Source organism: Mustela nivalis (genome assembly GCF_964662115.1).
Source record: "Mustela nivalis genome assembly, chromosome: 9".
In the NCBI taxonomy this organism is placed as follows: domain Eukaryota; kingdom Metazoa; phylum Chordata; class Mammalia; order Carnivora; family Mustelidae; genus Mustela; species Mustela nivalis.
The window spans coordinates 27,542,774-27,561,429 of NC_139028.1; the positions used below are offsets into that span (position 1 = coordinate 27,542,774).

At 55.9% G+C, this 18,656-nt stretch overlaps 1 protein-coding gene across 3 annotated transcripts; it reads left to right on the top strand.

The window, feature by feature from the left end:
• Nucleotides 1-318: 318 nt before the first annotated feature.
• ROBO3 (roundabout guidance receptor 3) lies at nucleotides 319-16,860 on the top strand. Of its 3 annotated transcripts, XM_082683732.1 has the most exons (28): nucleotides 319-542; nucleotides 3,670-3,996; nucleotides 4,306-4,463; nucleotides 4,969-5,089; nucleotides 5,186-5,324; nucleotides 5,606-5,733; nucleotides 6,013-6,137; nucleotides 7,917-8,088; nucleotides 8,406-8,614; nucleotides 8,841-8,922; nucleotides 9,219-9,384; nucleotides 9,549-9,715; nucleotides 10,232-10,353; nucleotides 10,545-10,770; nucleotides 10,985-11,106; nucleotides 11,355-11,526; nucleotides 11,677-11,862; nucleotides 12,845-12,868; nucleotides 12,949-12,991; nucleotides 13,194-13,333; nucleotides 13,651-13,845; nucleotides 14,001-14,139; nucleotides 14,303-14,515; nucleotides 14,883-15,034; nucleotides 15,173-15,280; nucleotides 15,489-15,656; nucleotides 16,113-16,291; nucleotides 16,600-16,860. In XM_082683732.1, the coding sequence occupies exons 1-28, from the start codon at nucleotides 383-385 to the stop codon at nucleotides 16,609-16,611; spliced, it is 4,155 nt and encodes a 1,384-aa protein (XP_082539858.1). In that variant the 5' UTR covers nucleotides 319-382; the 3' UTR covers nucleotides 16,612-16,860. The 3 variants fall into 3 exon arrangements, with proteins under 3 accessions (XP_082539858.1, XP_082539856.1, XP_082539857.1); XM_082683730.1 differs by lacking the exons at nucleotides 319-542; nucleotides 3,670-3,996; nucleotides 4,306-4,463; ... (12 more) ...; nucleotides 11,355-11,526; nucleotides 11,677-11,862 and adding an exon at nucleotides 12,147-12,371 and having other exon boundaries at nucleotides 16,600-16,859; XM_082683731.1 differs by lacking the exons at nucleotides 319-542; nucleotides 3,670-3,996; nucleotides 4,306-4,463; ... (12 more) ...; nucleotides 11,355-11,526; nucleotides 11,677-11,862 and adding an exon at nucleotides 12,308-12,371 and having other exon boundaries at nucleotides 12,949-13,333; nucleotides 16,600-16,859.
• The last annotated feature ends 1,796 nt before the right edge of the window (nucleotides 16,861-18,656 follow it).

Consider the following 18,656-nt stretch of genomic DNA (forward strand, 5'->3'; position numbering starts at 1 on the left):
CGGGACGCGGGGCGCGGGGCGGAGACTCAACTCGCGCGCTACTCGACTCGAGTCTCTGGCCCTGCTAGTGGCCATCCGGATGGGGATGGGAGGGTGGAGGGAGGCGGATTAATCCCTTAATTACGCCGTGATCGGCGTGGCACCTGCTTTCCGCCCGCCCAGCTCCCGGGGGACCGCGGCACTGGGGGGTGGAGAGAAGGACGAGGGAAGGAGGAGGGCACGCGGAGGCACGCACCGTACCCAGGCGCGCCGGCAGGAGAGCGGCACCGTGGCTGGGGCAGCGCGCAGAGGCTGTGGAGGGGCTTACGGCTCCCGGCCCGCGGGTCTCAGACCCAGGGGCTGGGCCCCGAGCCCCCCGCCCCGATCCCAGTTGGGTCGCGCCATGCTGCGCTACCTGCTCAAAACACTGCTTCAAATGAACTTATTCGCGGACTCGCTGGCGGGGGACGTCTCCAACTCCAGCGACCTGCTCTTCGGCCTCAACTCCTCGGTGGCGGCGCTCAACCACAGCCTGCTGCCCCCCGGCGATCCTTCTTTCAATGGTAAGACCCTGCCCCGTGGGGACGTCGGATCAAGGGATGGGGTAAGATGGGAAGGCGGCGTGGAGGGGGAGGCCAAAGCGCCCCTGCCTCAAGATCTGGGACCAAGCGGAGCGCCCCAAGCGCCTTCTCGGGGGCGTGGGTGAGGACCAAGGAGGGATTTGGGGCTTGGAGACCCTGAGTGGGGGTATCGGTGGAAGATCCAGGGCTTGGGAGGAGATGGCTGTCAAATCCTTTGCTCTCCATCTGCGCAACCGACTCCCGCGGCCACCCCAATTGAGGAGAACCGTGGCTGGTGATGGGCAATACCGAGCTAAGAGGGGCCGGCACCCAGGGAGGGAGGGCAGAAGAGGGCACGCTGTCGTCGGAGGGCCGGGGCCACTCGGTGACCCCCCAGCTAGCAAGTTTCCCTCGCGCCCCCAAAGTTTTCCAAGAACTCACTTAGGACTTGGGTGAGGAAGCTGAAACGTTGGATGTGTTAGCTACAGAGGACGACAAAAGCGGAGGGTTTAAGGAAACTTTAGAAGTTTGCAGCTCAGAGGTGGAACTCACAGCCGGCCCACCCGGCAGGACTGCGGCGGGCGGGTTGTGCCGGCGGCGAGGTCGTTACCGCTAATTACGGTGATTAATAAATGACTGAGACAGCGCGCGCTCCCCTAGCGCGGCGGGGAGGCGGCCGGAGTTGGCCGCTTGGAGTCTGGGGAAGACGCTCGATGGCGCCCCCTGCCGGCCGCGTCGGAAATTCCCGCTTTCCCGGACACCTTTGCCCAGGATTTCCCCTCTGGTTCTCCCCCATCCCTTGACACCCACCCACTACAGTCTAGGGGCAGCACGGTCCTGGAAACTCTAAGAAGACGAAAAAGGAGACAAGGGCAATGTGCATGTGTTTGTGTGGGTGGTTCTCCAGGTGCTGAGGGAGGAGCCCCAGAGCTTCATTAGCATGATCATTAGCTATTCATTAGCTGCCTTCGGTGCATCTCCTGAGACGGGGAATGACAGGGAAGAAATTCCAGGGAAAGGGTGCCTGCAGCTGTGTGTACAGGAATTAGGGGGGAAGGACCGACCAGAAGGGTGTGGTATGTAAGAGCCAGCAGGGCTGAAGAAGGTGGGAAGTGAGCTGGAATTCTCCGAATTCCTGGCCCCCCCTTCAGGTTTCCAGGAGGTTAGGGGCAGAGCCCCTCTCCCAGACAGCACCGACACACCTCTGCACTCCCAGCGGTCTATCTAATAGTGTTGTCACCATGCAGTGTCTCATTTACACTTGAAAATGTAAGGAGGTTGGTGGCCACACTTTGCCGCCGAGGAAACAAATTCAGAGAAGATGAAAAGTACCCCAGTGGTCACAAAAGCAGCATAAAGCTTAGCAGTAACAAACCTATTTCCATTACACCCTAAGGTTATGTGATGGGGGAGAAAGGAATATTAGGGTCTAATAGAATCTGATTAGGTACGGTGGGCTAGGGAGGAAGTGCCCCTAAATAATCAGGGAATTACCATATTTATAGAGCCTTTCCCCAAGCGCTTACATTCATTATGGTATTATGACAACCCTATCACCACTCCCATATTCAAAATAAACAGACTCAGAGAAGCTCCATAATTTGCCAAGTCTGTATAGCTAGGAAGTGTCAAATCTGAGATCTCAGCCCTACTTGGTTCCAGGACAATCCCTGAGCTCTTAGCTGCTCTACCGTGGCTCAGCATGGGGCTCTGCCTAAACTGGGACAGGGGTGGGATGCTGTAGAAGAGACAGCTGAGAAGCAGAGATTTCCATTTGGAAGGAAGGAAATCGAAAAAATTACTCCCTTCCCTAAGTGGGAGGGAAACTGATCTTGTCCTAGCCAGTTTAACTGTTCCTGGAGGACCTCGGCAAGGGGCAACCCCTTCGGCTTTGTCTCCAAAGATCTTCTAAGAATAGGGGTTGGGGCAATGAAACCCAACCCCACACCGACGCCTGGAGCTCAAGGTCGGGGGTGGGGGTGGTTTGGAACAGAGTGGGAGGGGCGCGGGCGGGGGTAAGATAAGGTAGAGCACTGGAGTCGGGGTAGTCCTGGTTATGAGGACGCCAAATTATGCGAGGCAGCAGCGGCGCCTACTGGCCGCCGCGGGTTACAAATCCACTTGTGATGAAGTGGGCGTGTCTGAGCCTAATGGACTCGAGCATCCCGGATCCTAAAGCAACTGTGGAAGATGAAGCCCGCAGGAGTCTGCAGGCCAAGTAAGAGCCAATAGCAGACTGTGCAGGTGAACCGACTGGATGAAACAAAAGAAGGAATGGAGTCCCCTTCTTAGTTAGTGATTCAGGAAAGGAGTCCCCTTCCTAGTTAGTGATTCTTAGCCTTTCTCTGCTACATCAACCTGTAGAAGAATCTGTTGAAAACTCCGAACCTCTTAGAAAAGGAGCGTTATTCGCATTTTGCTACCATTTTCATTCAGTTCCTGGGACTTTACGGGTTTCTCCAAGCATGATTGTCTGGGAGTCAGTAAGAGGGGTACCTGGCTGGCTCAGTTGGCAGAGCCTGCGACTCTTGATCTCTGAGTTATGAGCTCAAGTCCAACGTTGAACATAGAGTTTACTTAATAAAATAAATAAATAGACAAAAAAGACAAAGAAGCACTCTATGTCCATTCCCAGACTCCAGGTTAAGAACCTCTCCTAGTCCCAGACTTTAGTCAGATCACTCTCTTCTCACTTTTCCTAAGAGACCCCAGGCTGGCCCACCACCATGTGGAGGCCAAGGACCACGTGTTGGCTCTGGTGCTCTGCTTCAGGGAGTGAGGACAATCTGCGAACCAGTCGGTGTGGGAGACTGACTACCCTTGGACTAGAGGAGTGGTCTACTTGCCCCGACAAGGCCCAGTCATTCTCCACTTAACCTTGAGAGAGAAGGCTGCTGTCTTTAGGCAGCTTAGAAAGCCAGCCTAGGAGTTTGTGTCCTGATTAGTCTACTGATCTGCCTGTCTGTAAGCATATCCTTTCCAGCCCAAGAACGTGGAAGTGCCCGTCTGCCCAGAGGACCCCTTCAGAGGGAAGAGGGATGGGGGGGGGGGGCAGACAAGGCTGTCTTTCTCTCTGAAACCTCTCCCTAATTTCCGGGTCAAAATGCTGTGTCAATCCCCCTGCCCTCAGCGTCAAGGGTCGAGCCGGAGGACGCGATGCCGCGCATCGTGGAGCAGCCGCCAGATCTGTTGGTCTCCCGAGGCGAGCCGGCCACGCTGCCCTGCCGTGCCGAGGGCCGGCCCCGGCCCAACATCGAGTGGTACAAGAATGGGGCTCGAGTGGCCACTGCGCGCGAGGATCCGCGCGCGCACCGCCTGCTGCTGCCCAGCGGCGCCCTCTTCTTCCCGCGCATCGTGCACGGGCGCCGCGCGCGCCCCGACGAGGGAGTCTATACCTGTGTGGCGCGCAACTACCTGGGGGCAGCGGCCAGTAGAAATGCCTCGCTGGAAGTGGCAGGTGAGTGTCGCCCTGTCTTCTGGTTGGTTCCCACCAGACGCGGGAAGGCCCCAGGTAATCCGATCAGGAACCAGCCCCAATTTCAGCTCCTTCAGCATCTTCTTTTGGGACCGTGACCCTAGGTGTCTAACGTCCACGCGCTGGCCAGAGTATTTTTGCACCTGGGGAAGAGTTCGGGTCTGTGGTAATACACCCCTCCCCAAGACACTTCCCTTGTGTCCTAACCCAGTTGTTCATTTATTCCCCTGGTCATTCATTCTCATTCTCTCTTTGTCTCTGTCCGCCCCCCCCCCCCGCCCCCCGCCACAGTCCTCCGTGATGATTTCCGGCAGTCTCCTGGAAACGTGGAGGTGGCAGTGGGGGAGCCGGCGGTAATGGAATGCGTGCCTCCCCGTGGCCACCCAGAGCCTTCCGTGTCCTGGAAGAAGGACAGTGCAAGACTCAAGGAGGAGGAGGGGAGGATCACGGTGAGGCGAGGCCTGGTGCCAGGGCTAAGGATCTGATGGGCCAGGGCTGGGGCCAAGGGCGTCTTGGCGCGCGGGGCCACAGGGTAAGGTGCCCTGCCTGTCCCAAAGGAGGAAAGAGTGAATCTAAGGGTTTTGGAGGGCCAAGGAGTAATGTCTTGAATATGATAAGATTTAAGGAGATTTAAGCACCTGGCATTAGCAGACCAGAGGCTGAGAGTAAGCTAGTAAGTGAGGGATAAGTTAAGGATAGATAGGATGGACTTGGAATAAAACAGGTGTGGAGCAAGAAGCCCCAGGAACTTGTGGAAGGTAGGCTGGGCTGTGGGAACAAACATAGACCTGAGGGCCCCTCCCCCCACCACCCTTGGGCAGATCACTTAAGGATTCCTTATCTGATAAGTGGGTCAATTTTTCTGGTCCTCTCACTGGGCTTACTGGGAGGATGAAATAAATAAATTTGCTTTGATGGCTACCGAAGACCAAAGTTACCATTATTACTCTGCAGATCCGTGGAGGGAAGCTGATGATGTCACATACACTCAAGAGTGACGCAGGGCTGTATGTGTGTGTGGCCTCCAACATGGCAGGAGAACGGGAGAGTGGGGCCGCTGAACTTGTGGTACTGGGTAGGCACAGGGAGTTTGCGGGTTACAGGGGTGTGCAGCCTGGGTAGTAAGAAGCCGTGCAGACCCCCTGGTGATTCACTCACTCCCGCTCCACAGAGCGACCCTCGTTCCTGCGTAGACCAGTGAATCAGGTGGTCCTGGCCGACGCCCCCGTGGATTTCCCATGCGAGGTGCAGGGGGACCCCCCACCCCGTCTACGCTGGCGCAAGGAGGATGGGGAACTGCCCACAGGCAGGTGAGAATCCCTCTCCTTCTGCCAGTAAGGAGACCCAACGGGCTCAAGAGCATACCCTGCCCTAGAAAATGGGAAGGCAGACACCATCTCACTTGACGACACACAGAAACCTGTCTCCTGGAGACTGTGGCCCCTGTCCTATCTGTTCCCCATCTCATTTGATGGGTCCCTATTGAGGCCTACCTTGTCTTTATGTACCCCAATTGTGATGTCTATCCTGGGGGAGAGAAAAGGGGTCTGTAGCTCTGGCCAACCCAGCCTGGGGGTGGGGAGTGGAGCAGGTATGAGATCCGGAGTGACCACAGCCTTTGGATCGGGCGTGTGAGTGCTGACGACCAGGGGACCTACACCTGTGTGGCTGAGAACAGCGTGGGCCGCGCGGAAGCATCTGGCTCCCTCACTGTTCACGGTAAGGGCCTGCCTCAGACTGCCCGAGGCAGGGATGAGATGCAGGAACGTGGAGGACTGGGTAAAGAGAAGAACAAGGGAGAAAGGGCCGAGTGGGAGAGATGGGTGGGCCACTGGAGACTTGGAGGAGAGAAAGGAGGAGAAAGCTGAGCCTGCTTGAACAAGAGACGGGTATCGGCTCCCACTTAAGCCAAGCTTGGGCTTCCCTCTCTCTCCTGTTCCCTCAGTCTCCCTTCTGAATGCCTGACTCCCGGTTCCTTTATCCCCTCCCCCTTCCCAGTCCCACCCCAGCTGGTGACCCAGCCCCAGGACCAGATGGCAGCTCCTGGTGAGAGCGTGGCTTTCCAGTGTGAGACCAAAGGAAATCCCCCACCTGCCATCTTCTGGCAAAAAGAGGGAAGTCAAGTAGGTGGCCAGATCTGTGGGCCTTCCCACAGCTTCTCTTCTAGGTCTTAGCCCCCCTCCTTTTACATTCTACAGACTTCTCCTGGAGGCCCTGTTTTACCTTTGGTCCTCCCAGAAACCCTTGCAAGTTATTTGGGAGGCTTAAATAAGATAATGAATATAAAAGGCCTGGAGCATATTGAACACTTTAAAAAGAAATGATGTTAATATGTTAAGGTGGGAGGAAGCAGTCCTGTATGGTAATTCCCTGGAGAATCCTTCTATTTTTAAGCAAGGCTGCCCTGAAGATGTAGCAAATCCAGCCCATAATGGGGCCTGGGCTTTAATAAACTGCTCTGAAAAGTATTTACTCTAAAAAAGCTGCTCAGGGCACAGCAGGACTCGATCATCTACTTCTTTTTTTTTTTTTTTTAAAGATTTTATTTATTTATTTGACAGAGAGAGCTCACAAGTAGACGGAGAGGCAGGCAGAGAGAGAGAGAGAGAGAGAGAAGCAGGTCCCCTGCTGAGCAGAGAGCCCGATTCGGGACTCGATCCCAGGACCCTGAGATCATGACCTGAGCTGAAGGCAGCGGCTTAACCCACTGAGCCACCCAGGTGCCCTAGATCATCTACTTCTAAGGGACTTCCCCCAGGGGAGCTCACAGTCACCCCCCTGTGCAAACAAATTCCTCAATACACAAGCGGAATGAACATTCACCGAAGTTACAACATGAGTACCAAACGCTAGGGGAAGGGAATTTTGCTACTGGGAAACAGGATCAGTATAATCAAATAAGTGACTAATCCCACCCCAATGGACAACCAGTTCTTCTACTACCTCATTCCAAATCCACACCATGATTTTCCAACATCTTCTCCAGCATCTGGGGTTGCTGTATTTTTTTTTCTCTTAAAGATTTTTATTTATTTATTTGACAGAGAGAGATCACAAGTAGGCAGAGAGAGAGGAAGGGAAGCAGGCTCCCCGCTGAGCAGAGAGCCCGATGCGGGGCTTGATCCCAGGACCCTGAGATCATGACCCGAGCGAGCAGATGGCAGAGGCTTAACCCACTGAGCCACCCAGGCGCCCCTGGGATTGCTGTATTTTAATTAGATTCTTAAATGAGTAAAAATGCTGATGGTAGTAGAGGGTGGGAGTAGGGACCCATCAGGGGGTCAGCAAGGTGCCATTTACCTGTGACCCAAACCTCTTTCTCAACCTTCCACGTATCTATGTAACATAGAAGCAGAAAGAAGGGGAAAATATTAAACCTTTATCACATAATTTTTTTTTAAGATTTTATTTTTATTTTATTTGACAGAGAGAGATCACAAGTAGACAGGCAGGCAGAGAGAGAGAGAGAAGCAGGCTCCCTGCTGACTCTGAGATCATGACCTGAGCCGAAGGCAGCGGCTTAACCCACTGAGCCACCCAGGCGCCCTATCACATAATGTTTTAAAAGATTTTCATAATTACTCATTTAATCCTTATAACTATCCCCTAAGAGCCAAATTTGGGGAAATCTGGGCTCAGGAGGGTTAAAGAGCTTGCTCAAAGTTTCTCAAAGAATAAGTCATAAAGCAGGGAAGTGCACCCCAAAATCATCTAATAAAATTACCACATTTTTGTGAGTAGATCTAACTAGTTGGCCCAAGGTCATATAACTGGCTGGTGGTGACAGGGTAGGAACTAGAACCTTAGGAATTCTCTGAATTCTGGGGTTGATGGGAATAGGGATCTTTCTCTCTGCCAGCTGCCTGCTCATTCCCTACCCTGGTTCCTTGCTCTGTCCCCAGGTTCTGCTTTTCCCCAGTCAGCCACTTCAACCCAAGGGGCGCTTCTCAGTGTCTCCCAGTGGCCAGCTCAACATTACCTCTGTGCAGAGCGGGGATGCTGGCTACTATGTGTGTCAGGCTGTTAGTGTGGCCGGCAGCATCCTGGCCAAGGCCCTATTGGAGGTAAAAAGAGGTAGGTACTCATGGAGATAGGCCTGGACCCATGGCCTAGAAGGATATAATGGCTTCAAGATAATCTGTTTTTCTTGGATTCTATATAATATGTCTGCAAGGGGAGGGGCACGTTCCTGAGACATGACCTTGACGTTTGGAAATCCACTACAGCAGCCACTGATAGGTGGCTGGTCCCAGGCAGAGACTCCAGATGGTTATCGAAGCCCCTCCGATCTCTGGGGGGAGGAGGAGAGAAGGAGCAGAGAAGGAAGACAAGGGGCTGGTGGCCTGAACCCGGGATCCTCTCCTGAGGTGCCCAAGTTCTTCCTCTCTCAGCCTCCTCCTTGGATGGGCTGCCTCCCATCATCCTCCAGGGACCAGCCAATCAGACGCTGGCACTTGGCTCCTCTGTGTGGCTGCCATGCAGAGTGACTGGGAATCCTCAACCTAGTGTCCAGTGGAAGAAGGATGGGCAGTGGCTGCAGGGGGATGACCTCCAGCTCAACCTCATGGCCAACGGTACCCTGTACATCGCCAGCGTGCAGGTGAGTCTCCCCACCGGGGCCTGAGTAATGGACCATGGCCACACAGTCCACGTGCCCACCTCTCGTAAGTACCTGCGGGGACTCCCACCATCTCTACTTCTCTGCTCTCTGAGACCATGGAAAGTGGATCACGCCTTCCCCAGGCTTCTGAACAACGCCCCCCTCAACTCCCTTCACCCTACCGTGCTCCATCTCCAGTTTGCCAGTTCTCTACCCTCCCCTGCAGGAGACGGACATGGGTTTCTACAGCTGTGTGGCCAAGAGTTTCACCGGGGAGGCCACGTGGAGCAGCTGGCTTAGGAAGCGGGGTGAGTTTTGCCTCTGGCCCCTTGCTTTGCCTATAAAGCATCCAAACCTGCTTGGAAAGTAGTCAGTACCTCCCCAGGCCCCAGCACTGCTTAAGCTTCCAAATACCATGGCCACGGTGGTGGGGAGGAGGAGGACAGAAGTGGTGCACTTGGGAGGCTGATGTTTAGTTCACTCCTTTCCCTTCTCCACTGTCACCACTGTCACAGATCCCCAGCTTCTCTGTGAAGGGGGCAGGTTACATGGTGGGGGCATCCTTTTCCCATCCTTCTACTTAAAGATTATCTCCTCACTGCAGAAGATTGGGGAGTATCGCCAGAGCCCCCTACCGAACCCAGTATCCCTCCGGGGCCTCCCTCTCAGCCAGTGGTCACTGAGATCACCAAGAACAGCATTACCCTGACCTGGGAGCCCAACCCGCAGGCAGGGGCCACAGTCACCTCCTATGTGATAGAGGCCTTCAGGTATGGAGAAAGTTTTACATGCAAACCTGGAAAGTCAGAAGGGAATCTTATGTCCTTGTCTTGGCTTATGGTTGGGGGGAAAGCTTGGAAAGAACAGATGAGAGGGAGGAGACGGGTTGGGGGTCCCTGGCTCAGACAACTCTGTCACCCCATCCCGGTTGCAGCCAAGCAGCTGGCAACACATGGCGGACGGTGGCTGATGGCGTGCAACTGGAGACACACACAGTCGGTGGTCTGCAGCCCAACACCATCTATCTGTTCCTGGTGCGCGCTGTGGGAGCCTGGGGCCTCAGTGAGCCCAGCCCCGTCTCTGAGCCTGTGCGCACCCAGGGTGAGTAAGGTCAGAGTCCCCGGCTCGGGGATATGACACGAAACACTGCAGATCACCCCTCTCTTCAAACTATGACAGAATGGCAGCTCTTCTCTGCTGTGCCCACCTCTCCTGGTAGCCCAGCCCGGAATAAGTCACACCTCCCTCTCGTGGAGGGAACAGGAGAAGAGGGGAGAGGGGGAAATTCAGTCGTCTTGGCAGACCCTTACTTCTGAGCCTTTTACCCACAGATACTGTACCTTATTAGGACTAGAAGGAACCTTGGCAGGTTCATCTTCATGCTGGAGATGAGGAACTGAGGTCTCTAAAGTGCAGAAAGTAGGTTCATAGTAGCTGGACACCCACGCCCACCTCCAGAAGCTCTTCCCCTGACCAGCCCCCTCCTGATCCCGGGGTGTGCTCTGGGGTGCTAAGTAGTCCAGTCTGTGGGGGCAGCGCAAGGTAGGATACAAGAACACTTTCAGTCTCACTCCCTGTCCCTGATGGCGCCTGCTGAGTGGGCTCTTTGGTCACTAGACAGCAACCCATCCAGGCCTGTGGAGGACCCATGGAGAGGACAGCGGGGGCTGGCTGAAGTGGCTGTGCGCATGCAGGAGCCCATAGTCCTTGGGCCCCGGACCTTGCAGGTGTCCTGGACTGTGAGTGTGGCATAGGGATGAGGTTAAGGGCAGGGATGATCATGGGGGCCATAATGACCTCCAAGAATGGGTCCGGGAAGGGTGGGAGGCAAGTGCTGGGGAAGACAGGGTGAGTGGAGGATGGGCGGGGCCCAGAGGACTTGTGTGGTCCCTGTTTCTCCTTCTGATGTGCTTTGTCCTGTCTCCTACAGGTAGATGGTCCAGTCCAGCTGGTGCAAGGTTTCCGGGTGTCTTGGAGGGTAGCAGGTCCTGATGGGGGAAGTTGGACTGTACTGGACCTACAGTCCCCAACCCAGCAAAGTACTGTGCTGAGAGGACTCCCGCCAGGGACCCAAATTCAGATCAAGGTGCAAGCGCAAGGCCAGGAGGGGCTGGGGACTGAAAGTCCCGTCGTGACCGGGAGCATTCCTGAGGAAGGTAAGGGAGGAGGTGCACAGAGCTGATGAATGGACAGCAGGAAAAGGGGAGTGGGGAAGGATAGAAGTTTGCAGGGGAAGAGCAAGGGAAGCTGTGGGAAGTAAGGATACCTGATATTTCAGTTCCCAAGGTGGTACCTAGGAGTGGGAAGGTTGGGGCAGGAGGAGCAGCTGGCAATGACTGTCTTTCTCACCATACTCCACGGTGGGCACAGCCCCCAGTGGTCCCCCTCAGGGAGTAACGGTGGCCTTGGGGGGTGAAGGCAACAGCAGTGTCACAGTGTCCTGGGAACCTCCACTCCCTTCCCAGCAAAATGGGGTCATCAAGGAATACCAGGTACAGGGTTTTGGAAGGGACTGGGGAGGGGAGGGAGAGGGAGAAGCTAGGGGCTAGGATTAGGGAGAAGGGAACCTGCCTAGACTTTGGGGCTGGAGATGTGGTTGGGGAAGAGGAGAGAGCTTTCAAAGTATTCCCTCCAGGCTGAATGATGCCTGGCTAGCCCCCTCTACTATTCAGAGTTTCGAGTTTCCATGTGAGGCCAGGATCCCTTTTCAGACTCTAAACCCTGGTCTCGGACTCCCCAGATCTGGTGCCTGGGCAATGAGAGCCGCTTCCACCTCAACCGGTCCGCGGCAGGCTGGGCACGTTCCGCGGTGCTCCAGAGACTGCTGCCCGGTCTTCTCTACCGGACCCAGGTCGCGGCGGTCACCGGCGCTGGCGTGGGCGTGGCCAGTGTCCCGGTGTCGGTGCAGCTGCGTGAGTCCGGAGAAGGGGTGGGAGCTCAGGGCTGGGGAACTGGAGTCGGGGGGTCCTGACGTAGCTGGGCCTACGGGGTCAGGGATGGCCCCCCTTCCTCGCTGCCGGGTTTCCAGGCTCCTGGTCCCCTCACCTCTCTGACCCCCACAGCTAACCCGCCGGAATCGGAGCCTGGGCTGGAGGTGGGCCGGGGGCTGGCGGAGCGGTTGGCGAGGGTGCTGCGGGAGCCTGCCTTCCTCGCGGGCAGCGGCGCCGCCTGCGGGGCGCTGCTGCTCGGGCTCTGCGCGGTCCTTTACCGGCGCCGGAGGCAGCGCAAGGAGCTCAGTCACTACACCGGTGAGCGGCGCCTGGGGGGCGGTGCAGGCGGAGGGGCTCACTTGGGCGCTGGGGACGGAAAGGGAGGGCCTGGAATGGGCGGGGCCTAGAAATCCCTTCCCTTCCGAAGGGAGGCTGGCTGTCCCTAGAGCCGGACGGGAGGAGCTCGCAGCTCCGGGAGTGGGGGCGGGGTCAGGAAGGGGTGGCTCCCTCGAGAGGGACGCGCAGAGGGCACCGTCGTGCTGGGAGCGGGCGGGACTGGGGGGAAGTGGCAGGACCTAGAAGGGGTGGGACCTGAGTCTGGGAGAGGGATAAAATATTCCTCTAAGATGACTCGAGAGGAGAGCGGGCTTCGCAGTCAGTCTCAGTATAGAAGGGGCAATTCTGGAGGGGGCGGGGAGCTCTTTCCCAAGGGGCGGGGCCTAGCAGGAGGGGGCGTGGCCAGGGCAGAGTATTAAAATGCGAGGCAGGGTCTGGGTGGAAAGGCGGGGTCCGCTGAGAAGAGCCGACTTGATTTCTGCTACTCCCTGGTAAGGGGCGTGTCTGGAGAGATTCTGAGGTCTCATCGATCAGGGCTTCCCAATCTTGGCTACACATGGGAATCACTTGGGGAACTTTTTAGAAAAATACTTTTTTTTTTTTAAGATATTTATTTATTTATTTATTTGACAGACAGATCACAAGCAGGCAGAGAGGCAGGGAGAGAGAGAGGAGGAAGCAGGCTCCCTGCTGAGCAGAGAGCCTGATGTGGGGCTCCATCCCAGGACCCTGAGATCATGACCTGAGCCGAAGGCTGAGGCTTTAACCCACTGAGCCACCCAGGCGCCCCTAGAAAAATACTGATGCTTGAGTCCCACTTCTAGAAATTCTGATGAAATTGGTCCTGGGGTACAGGCTGAGTGAAGGAATTGGGACCATGGCCAAGAAGGGGACAAGAATGTGGGTATTTCTGACCCTTTCTCCATTTACCCTCTTCTTTCTCCCATGGATTCCTTTTCGGAAGCCTCCTTTGCCTACACACCTGCAGGTAAGCTATCTCTGCTCCAGTGGGGTTCAGACCCCAAGTACGGGCCCTTCTCTCACCCAGTCTCCCCCTCATCTTCCCAGTGTCCTTCCCACACTCAGAGGGCCTCTCTGGAGCCAGTTCCAGGTAATCCTTGTAATCCATCTTCCAAGGACAATCCCCCTCCATCAAGCGACCATTCTCCTTCCTCCTCAGGCCTCCCTGCCACCTACTGTCTCCCACGTGCCACCCTCAAATTCACCATTACTGCCCTACAATTCCTGATTACTCTTAAATTCGCTAGCCTGTTCAGGCTCTGGGTCCCTAGCGTTCACGTGCTTTCCCTCAGGCCACCCATGGGCCTTGGCCCCGCCCCCTACCCTTGGCTAGCAGACTCGTGGCCCCACCCATCTCGAAGCCCCTCAGCCCAGGAGCCCAGGGGGAGCTGCTGCCCCAGCAATCCTGACCCAGACGACAGATATTACAATGGTGAGGAGTTCTAATTCCCTCAGTGGCACACCTGGCCCCCAACACCCTTCTCTCCTCTCCACCTCCTGGGGCACACTAAAGGGAGCCGAGGATTGCCAGTCTTCCTGAGGTTGGTCAGTCCTTGGGGAGGATAGGAGTTGGGGGAACCTCTCTCATGCCTAACCTTTACCCTGGTTTGGGAGGTAAGGTTTGGGTGGGGGAAGAAGTTGATCTAGTGGGGTCTCCTTTTGCCCTCCATTCTCCTGTTATCGCTATTTCTCTGTCTCTGCACCCTGTCCCTTGCCTCCCACCCTGGCCTCCCTCTTTCTCCTCCTCAGAAGCAGGGATCTCCCTGTACCTGGCTCAGACGGCCCGGGGCACTGCCGCCCCTACCGAAGGTCCTGTCTACAGCACCATTGAGCCACCTGGGGAGGAGCTGCAGACCTTCCATGGGGGTTTCCCCCCAAATCCCTCAGGGGATCCAGGCACCTGGAACCAGTATGCTCCTCCTGAATGGATCCAGGGGGACAGCGGTATGACTTAATCCCTAACGCCCCCATTTTAGCTCTGAGCAGAGCATCCCCAGGGAATATCCCTACCCTTCCCCTCTGAAACCCAGCCCAGCACCTTCTTCTGACATTTCTCATCTGCCTCTTATCTTGGTGTGTCCCCATCCTACCCTTCTCAGGAGCCAGGGGAGGCAAAGTAAAGCTTCTGGGAAAACCTGTGCAGATGCCCTCTCTCAGCTGGCCAGAAGCCCTGCCACCACCTCCCCCTTCCTCTGAACTGAGCTGCCTAGAGGGGACTGAGGAAGAGCTGGAGGGCGGGTAAGGCTGTGCCCTGTTGCAGATGTCCTAGACAGATGGGACGGCCAAGGGTCCCATGCAGGGGGAGGGCAGAGGTGCTAGGAGAGGAGCAGAGAGGGCAACCAGAAGTAGAAGGTATGGAAGCTACTCAGTCATCGCTACTCCCCTCCCTCTCTGCCCCCAGCTCAGAGCCAGAGGAGTGGTGCCCACCAACGTCTGAGCGGAGCCATGCGGCAGAGCCCAGCTCCAGTGGAGTGTGCTTGGTCCCTCCATCCCAAGGGGAAGCCCCCTCCCCTACATCTTCCTATGGACAGCAGTCCACAGCCACTCTTACCCCCTCACCTCCTGACCCTCCCCAGCCTCCCACTGACATTCCCCATCTCCACCAGATGCCCAGGTAGGGAGGTATATAGTGCCTTGCACACTATAGGCCCTGGGTACATATCTATTCTGTGGATGATTGGATGGATGGATGGATGGATGGATCTGGGATACAGAGGTCTCATGACCGTGTCAGAGTGGAAGTGTGATTCGGGAAGGAACTTGACGGCTGACAAGGTCTCTCCCTCCCTTCAGACTATTTCTCTATCGGAGTGGCTCGGCAAGCTTCAAAAACATGGCTCCCCTCATACTTCCCTAGCTTTCGAGCCCTGTGGGGGACAGCCTGTGCCTTATTCATTGGAGTATCTAGCACAGTGCCTGGCACATAGTAGGTACTTAGAGCTTCTTGAGTGAACAAATGCTGAAGCCTCATGTCATTGCAGGAGGGTGCCCCTTGGGCCAAGTTCCCCTCTCAGTGTATCCCAGCCCACTCTGAGTAGCCACGAAGGGAGGCCTGTTGGCCTGGGTGCTGGCACCACAGTCTCCCATCACCTCAGCCCCAGCCCTGTCCTCAGTACAGCCAGCAGTGCCCCAGGTGAGTCTGCAGAATGATCTGTCTGCCCCTACCTTCCCACAACACCCCCCCCACCCCAGCTTGTTTCCTCTTCACCCTCAAGCCCCTTTCCTGATCGTCTCTCATACCTGCTCTTCTCCCCGTCTGCTAATGCTACAGGGAGAACCCGGCAGGTGCCTGGGGAGATGACTCCTCCACTTCAAGGGCCCCGTGCCCGAATCCGGAAACCCAAGGCTGTTCCCTATCGTCGGGAGCACAGTCCTGGCGGTGAGGGTGCCATGGGCCATGACAGATGGTGACAGTAGGGGGACTAGGCAGGAAACCAAGGGTGAGCTCTGGGGGCTGGAGAAGGGAGCAGGTGAACCTAAATCTTGGGCCGTTCAGTCGCAGCCTCCTGGTGCCGGGGAATAGGAGTGGGAGAAAGATCCGTGTCAGGTGAGGTGGGAGAGTCTGCTGAAAGCCGGTCTCTCCCCAGACTTGCCCCCACCACCCTTGCCACCACCAGAGGAAGAGACAAGCTGGGCCTTAGGGCTGAGAGCAGCAGGCAGCATGTCCTCCTTGGAACGGGAGCGGGAGCGCAGTGGGGAGAGGAGAACGGTGCAGGCTGGGCCTCCAGGGGCCCAGCGGGGTCCCCACCTGGATGGTAAGGAGGGCCAGGGCAGGGCAGAGGGGGCACCGGAGGCTAATTGTGTAGTATAGACCCTGCCATCACAGGGCTCTGAAATTTTCAACCCATCTCACCCCTCACCTTCCTTTGGGTTCATGCATTTGGTCCAAACCTACACTTGTCTCTGTAGCTCTCTCTGAAAAAAATCCCCTGAAGTTCCCCAGTTGTGTAACTTCCCAGGACTGCAGCCCAGATGAGGGAAGAGTGGGGCTGGGTGTTCTGTCTGGGAGTTCCTGGTGCGTTTCTGAGCATGCGTTATGTCAAGGCCACGTGCTGGTCATGCTGTTTCTCCTCAGTCCCCAGGATGGCCTGAGCACCGTGCCGGCCGTCAGCAATTCTCAGAGCTGGGATTGAGACCAAGGTGGCCCAGTGGGCAAACAGGGACATTCTGTTCTCTGCCTGGGCCTGGCTGCCCTTCTCTCTTGTGTGCAGAAGAAGCCTGGCTCCCCTACAGCCGACCGGGCTTCCTGTCCCGGGGCCAGGCCACCAGCACCTGTTCCACAGCAGGCAGTAACTCTTCCAGAGGCTCGAGCAGCTCTCGAGGCTCCCGGGGCCCTGGCCGGAGTCGGAGCCGGAGCCGGAGCCAAAGGCCGGGACAAAAACGTGGAGAGGTGAGGGCTGGGGTGTGCAAGTGATGGGAGTAGAAGGCTAGGCACGGTGAGCCAGGGGTGACTGAAAATAGGAAGAGAAAGAAAGGCTTTCTAAGCTAGTGTCAAAAGGAGGGGACCCAGTGACTGAAGGGGGAAGGATCCTGGAGAACAGGTGACAAAGGTGAGGACAAGGTCATACTGAGAGGAGCCTGGCCTCCACAGAGGAGAGTGGGTTCAGGAAGGACTGAGGAAGAGAGGAGGCCCGACCCCTCCCACAGCCTGCTTGTCCCAGCCTAGGGCCTTGCAAACCAGCCTCTTTCTCTCTCTAGGAACCAAGATGACCCTCAAGGAGGATACCAATCAGGAAATCCACAGGGAAGGGCTGGTCCCCGGGCTGAGGAGCCGCCCGAGAGCCCCTCCCCCTGGTAAATGGGGGTGAGCAGAGAGGAGCAGAGGGAGGGTCTCTTCCCTCCCAGCAATGATGCTTAGAAGCTAGAAAGCCAGGTCTTCCCTTTCTATCTCAACCTGAACCTCATTTGTAAATGTGACAATAAAAAGAGTCTGATCGGAGCCCTGGACCCCGCTTGTCTGGTTTCACGCAGGACATGGGGAAGAAAGGGGCTGCGAGAGGATGTAGATCAAGGCACAGAGTAGCTTCCATTTCCTTTTGAACTTCCACAAAAGCCAGAGGTGAGGACAGGGGCCTGTCTTGCCTCCTGAAGGAGCTGAAACCCACTGCAGCCCAGTTAAAGGAACTTTCCAAACGACCAACAGTGAGAAACGTCCCGCCTTCAGACAACCAAGCCAGGTCCTCCTCGGGTGTCCTCCCCAGCGGTCTCTTTACTCTCCTGTAAGGAAATATGCCCTTCACAATAATAATAATTCTTAAAAAATTCAAACAGGGTGTCCGGGTGGCTTAGGCCCTTAAGCATCCAACGCTTGAGTTCGGCTCAGGTCAGGATCTCAGGGTGGTGAGAAGGAGCCCCGCTTCCAGCTCCGCACCCATGGGGAGTCTGCTTGTCTCTCTCCCTCTCCCCCTCTCTCTGCTCCCCTCTGTCCTCCCTTCCCACTCTCTCTTTAAAATAAATTTTAAAATTCTGTGAACAATTTTTTAAAATAAAACTCGGAGAATGGGGTTGATGGGAGAAACCCCAGTCGACAAAGGAAAACAGGCTTTTTTTCAAATTCCCTGACCCCCTCACAGAGGGTGTGTACACAGGGAGACCTCTAGGCAGGCCCAGGTGTGACTGGTTTGACTGGCATAGAATTTTTGGAAATTTTGGCCTTGAATGCTACAGTGCACATGGCTCCCTCCCCCACAGCCCATGCCCCCGAATGGTTTACTGAGCTTTTGTTTCCTTCTGACATCTTCACCTCCAGGCTCAGGAACTGCCCTGGCCTCTCATGGGATGGCCACTTGCCCCGGCCCCTACCCCAAGCCCAGGCTCTGGCCTCCCCTGCCACTGTGACCTAAGCGTGCACAAATCCCTTTTTCTCCATTGGTCTGGCAAACAGGGTTGGAATGTTTTCAAAAGGAATTTTACCAGGAAGCTGAAAGAAAAACAAAATCCAAAAAAGGAAAAGCAAATCGAGAGGAACGGATATGTATCCAGAGCCCAAGGATTTGTCATCCTGAGACTGAGACACCCCAGCCCAGGCTGGCCTGGGGAAGTAGTTCCGGCAGCTCTGTGTCCCCCAAGCCCTTCCTCACTTGGCCTGTGAGTTCAGAGTGGTCTTCAGTTAGAGCAGCTTAGGTCTGGGGGCTAGCACCCCTTTCAGGGCCTGCTTCCTGATTGACCCTCCTTTAGGGCGTCCTCCTGTGGCCCCTGGTCTTGCTCAGGAGCACTGTCCCCCTAAAACTTGTGTGTTCTGCCCCTGCCTTTCCCATCCCATTAGAAAGACAGGCCCCCATCTGCCCTTCCAGAACCTTCTGTGGCTCTGGCCCTGGCAGTCTGGCTCCATTGCTCTGTTCTATTGTTTCGTCTGAAGGTTGTTCACTAGATAGCCATTACAGGTGGTTCTACCTACTTCGTCTATTTTAAGAAACCCTCTGGTCTTAACCATCTGGGACTGGTCTCTGGGGAGGGGGGCTGGGACCACTGAAAGAAGGAGTTGTCTTCCCAGGACAAGTTGCAAAGACCAGCAGACCAGGGGAATCCAAAGGATGCGTGTAATTCTTCCCTCAATCACAGAACAGAGCTAAATGTCTCTCCCTGAGTGCAGTGAACCCCTGATTTGGAGTTGTCTTCCCAGGACAAGTTGCAAAGACCAGCAGACCAGGGGAATCCAAAGGATGCGTGTAATTCTTCCCTCAATCACAGAACAGAACTAAATGTCTCTCCCTGAGTGCCAGTGAACCCCTGATCCCGTTCAAACTCAGAATTCT

Bases quoted from the DNA above. Each gene is read 5' to 3' on its own strand.
- ROBO3 (XM_082683732.1), top strand. From the start codon at position 383: ATGCTGCGCTACCTGCTCAAAACACTGCTTCAAATGAACTTATTCGCG. The intron at 8,923-9,218 runs GTGAGTTTTGCC...TCCTCACTGCAG, and splicing joins CAGCTGGCTTAGGAAGCGGG to AAGATTGGGGAGTATCGCCA. The intron at 14,140-14,302 runs GTAAGGCTGTGC...CTCTGCCCCCAG, and splicing joins GAGGAAGAGCTGGAGGGCGG to CTCAGAGCCAGAGGAGTGGT.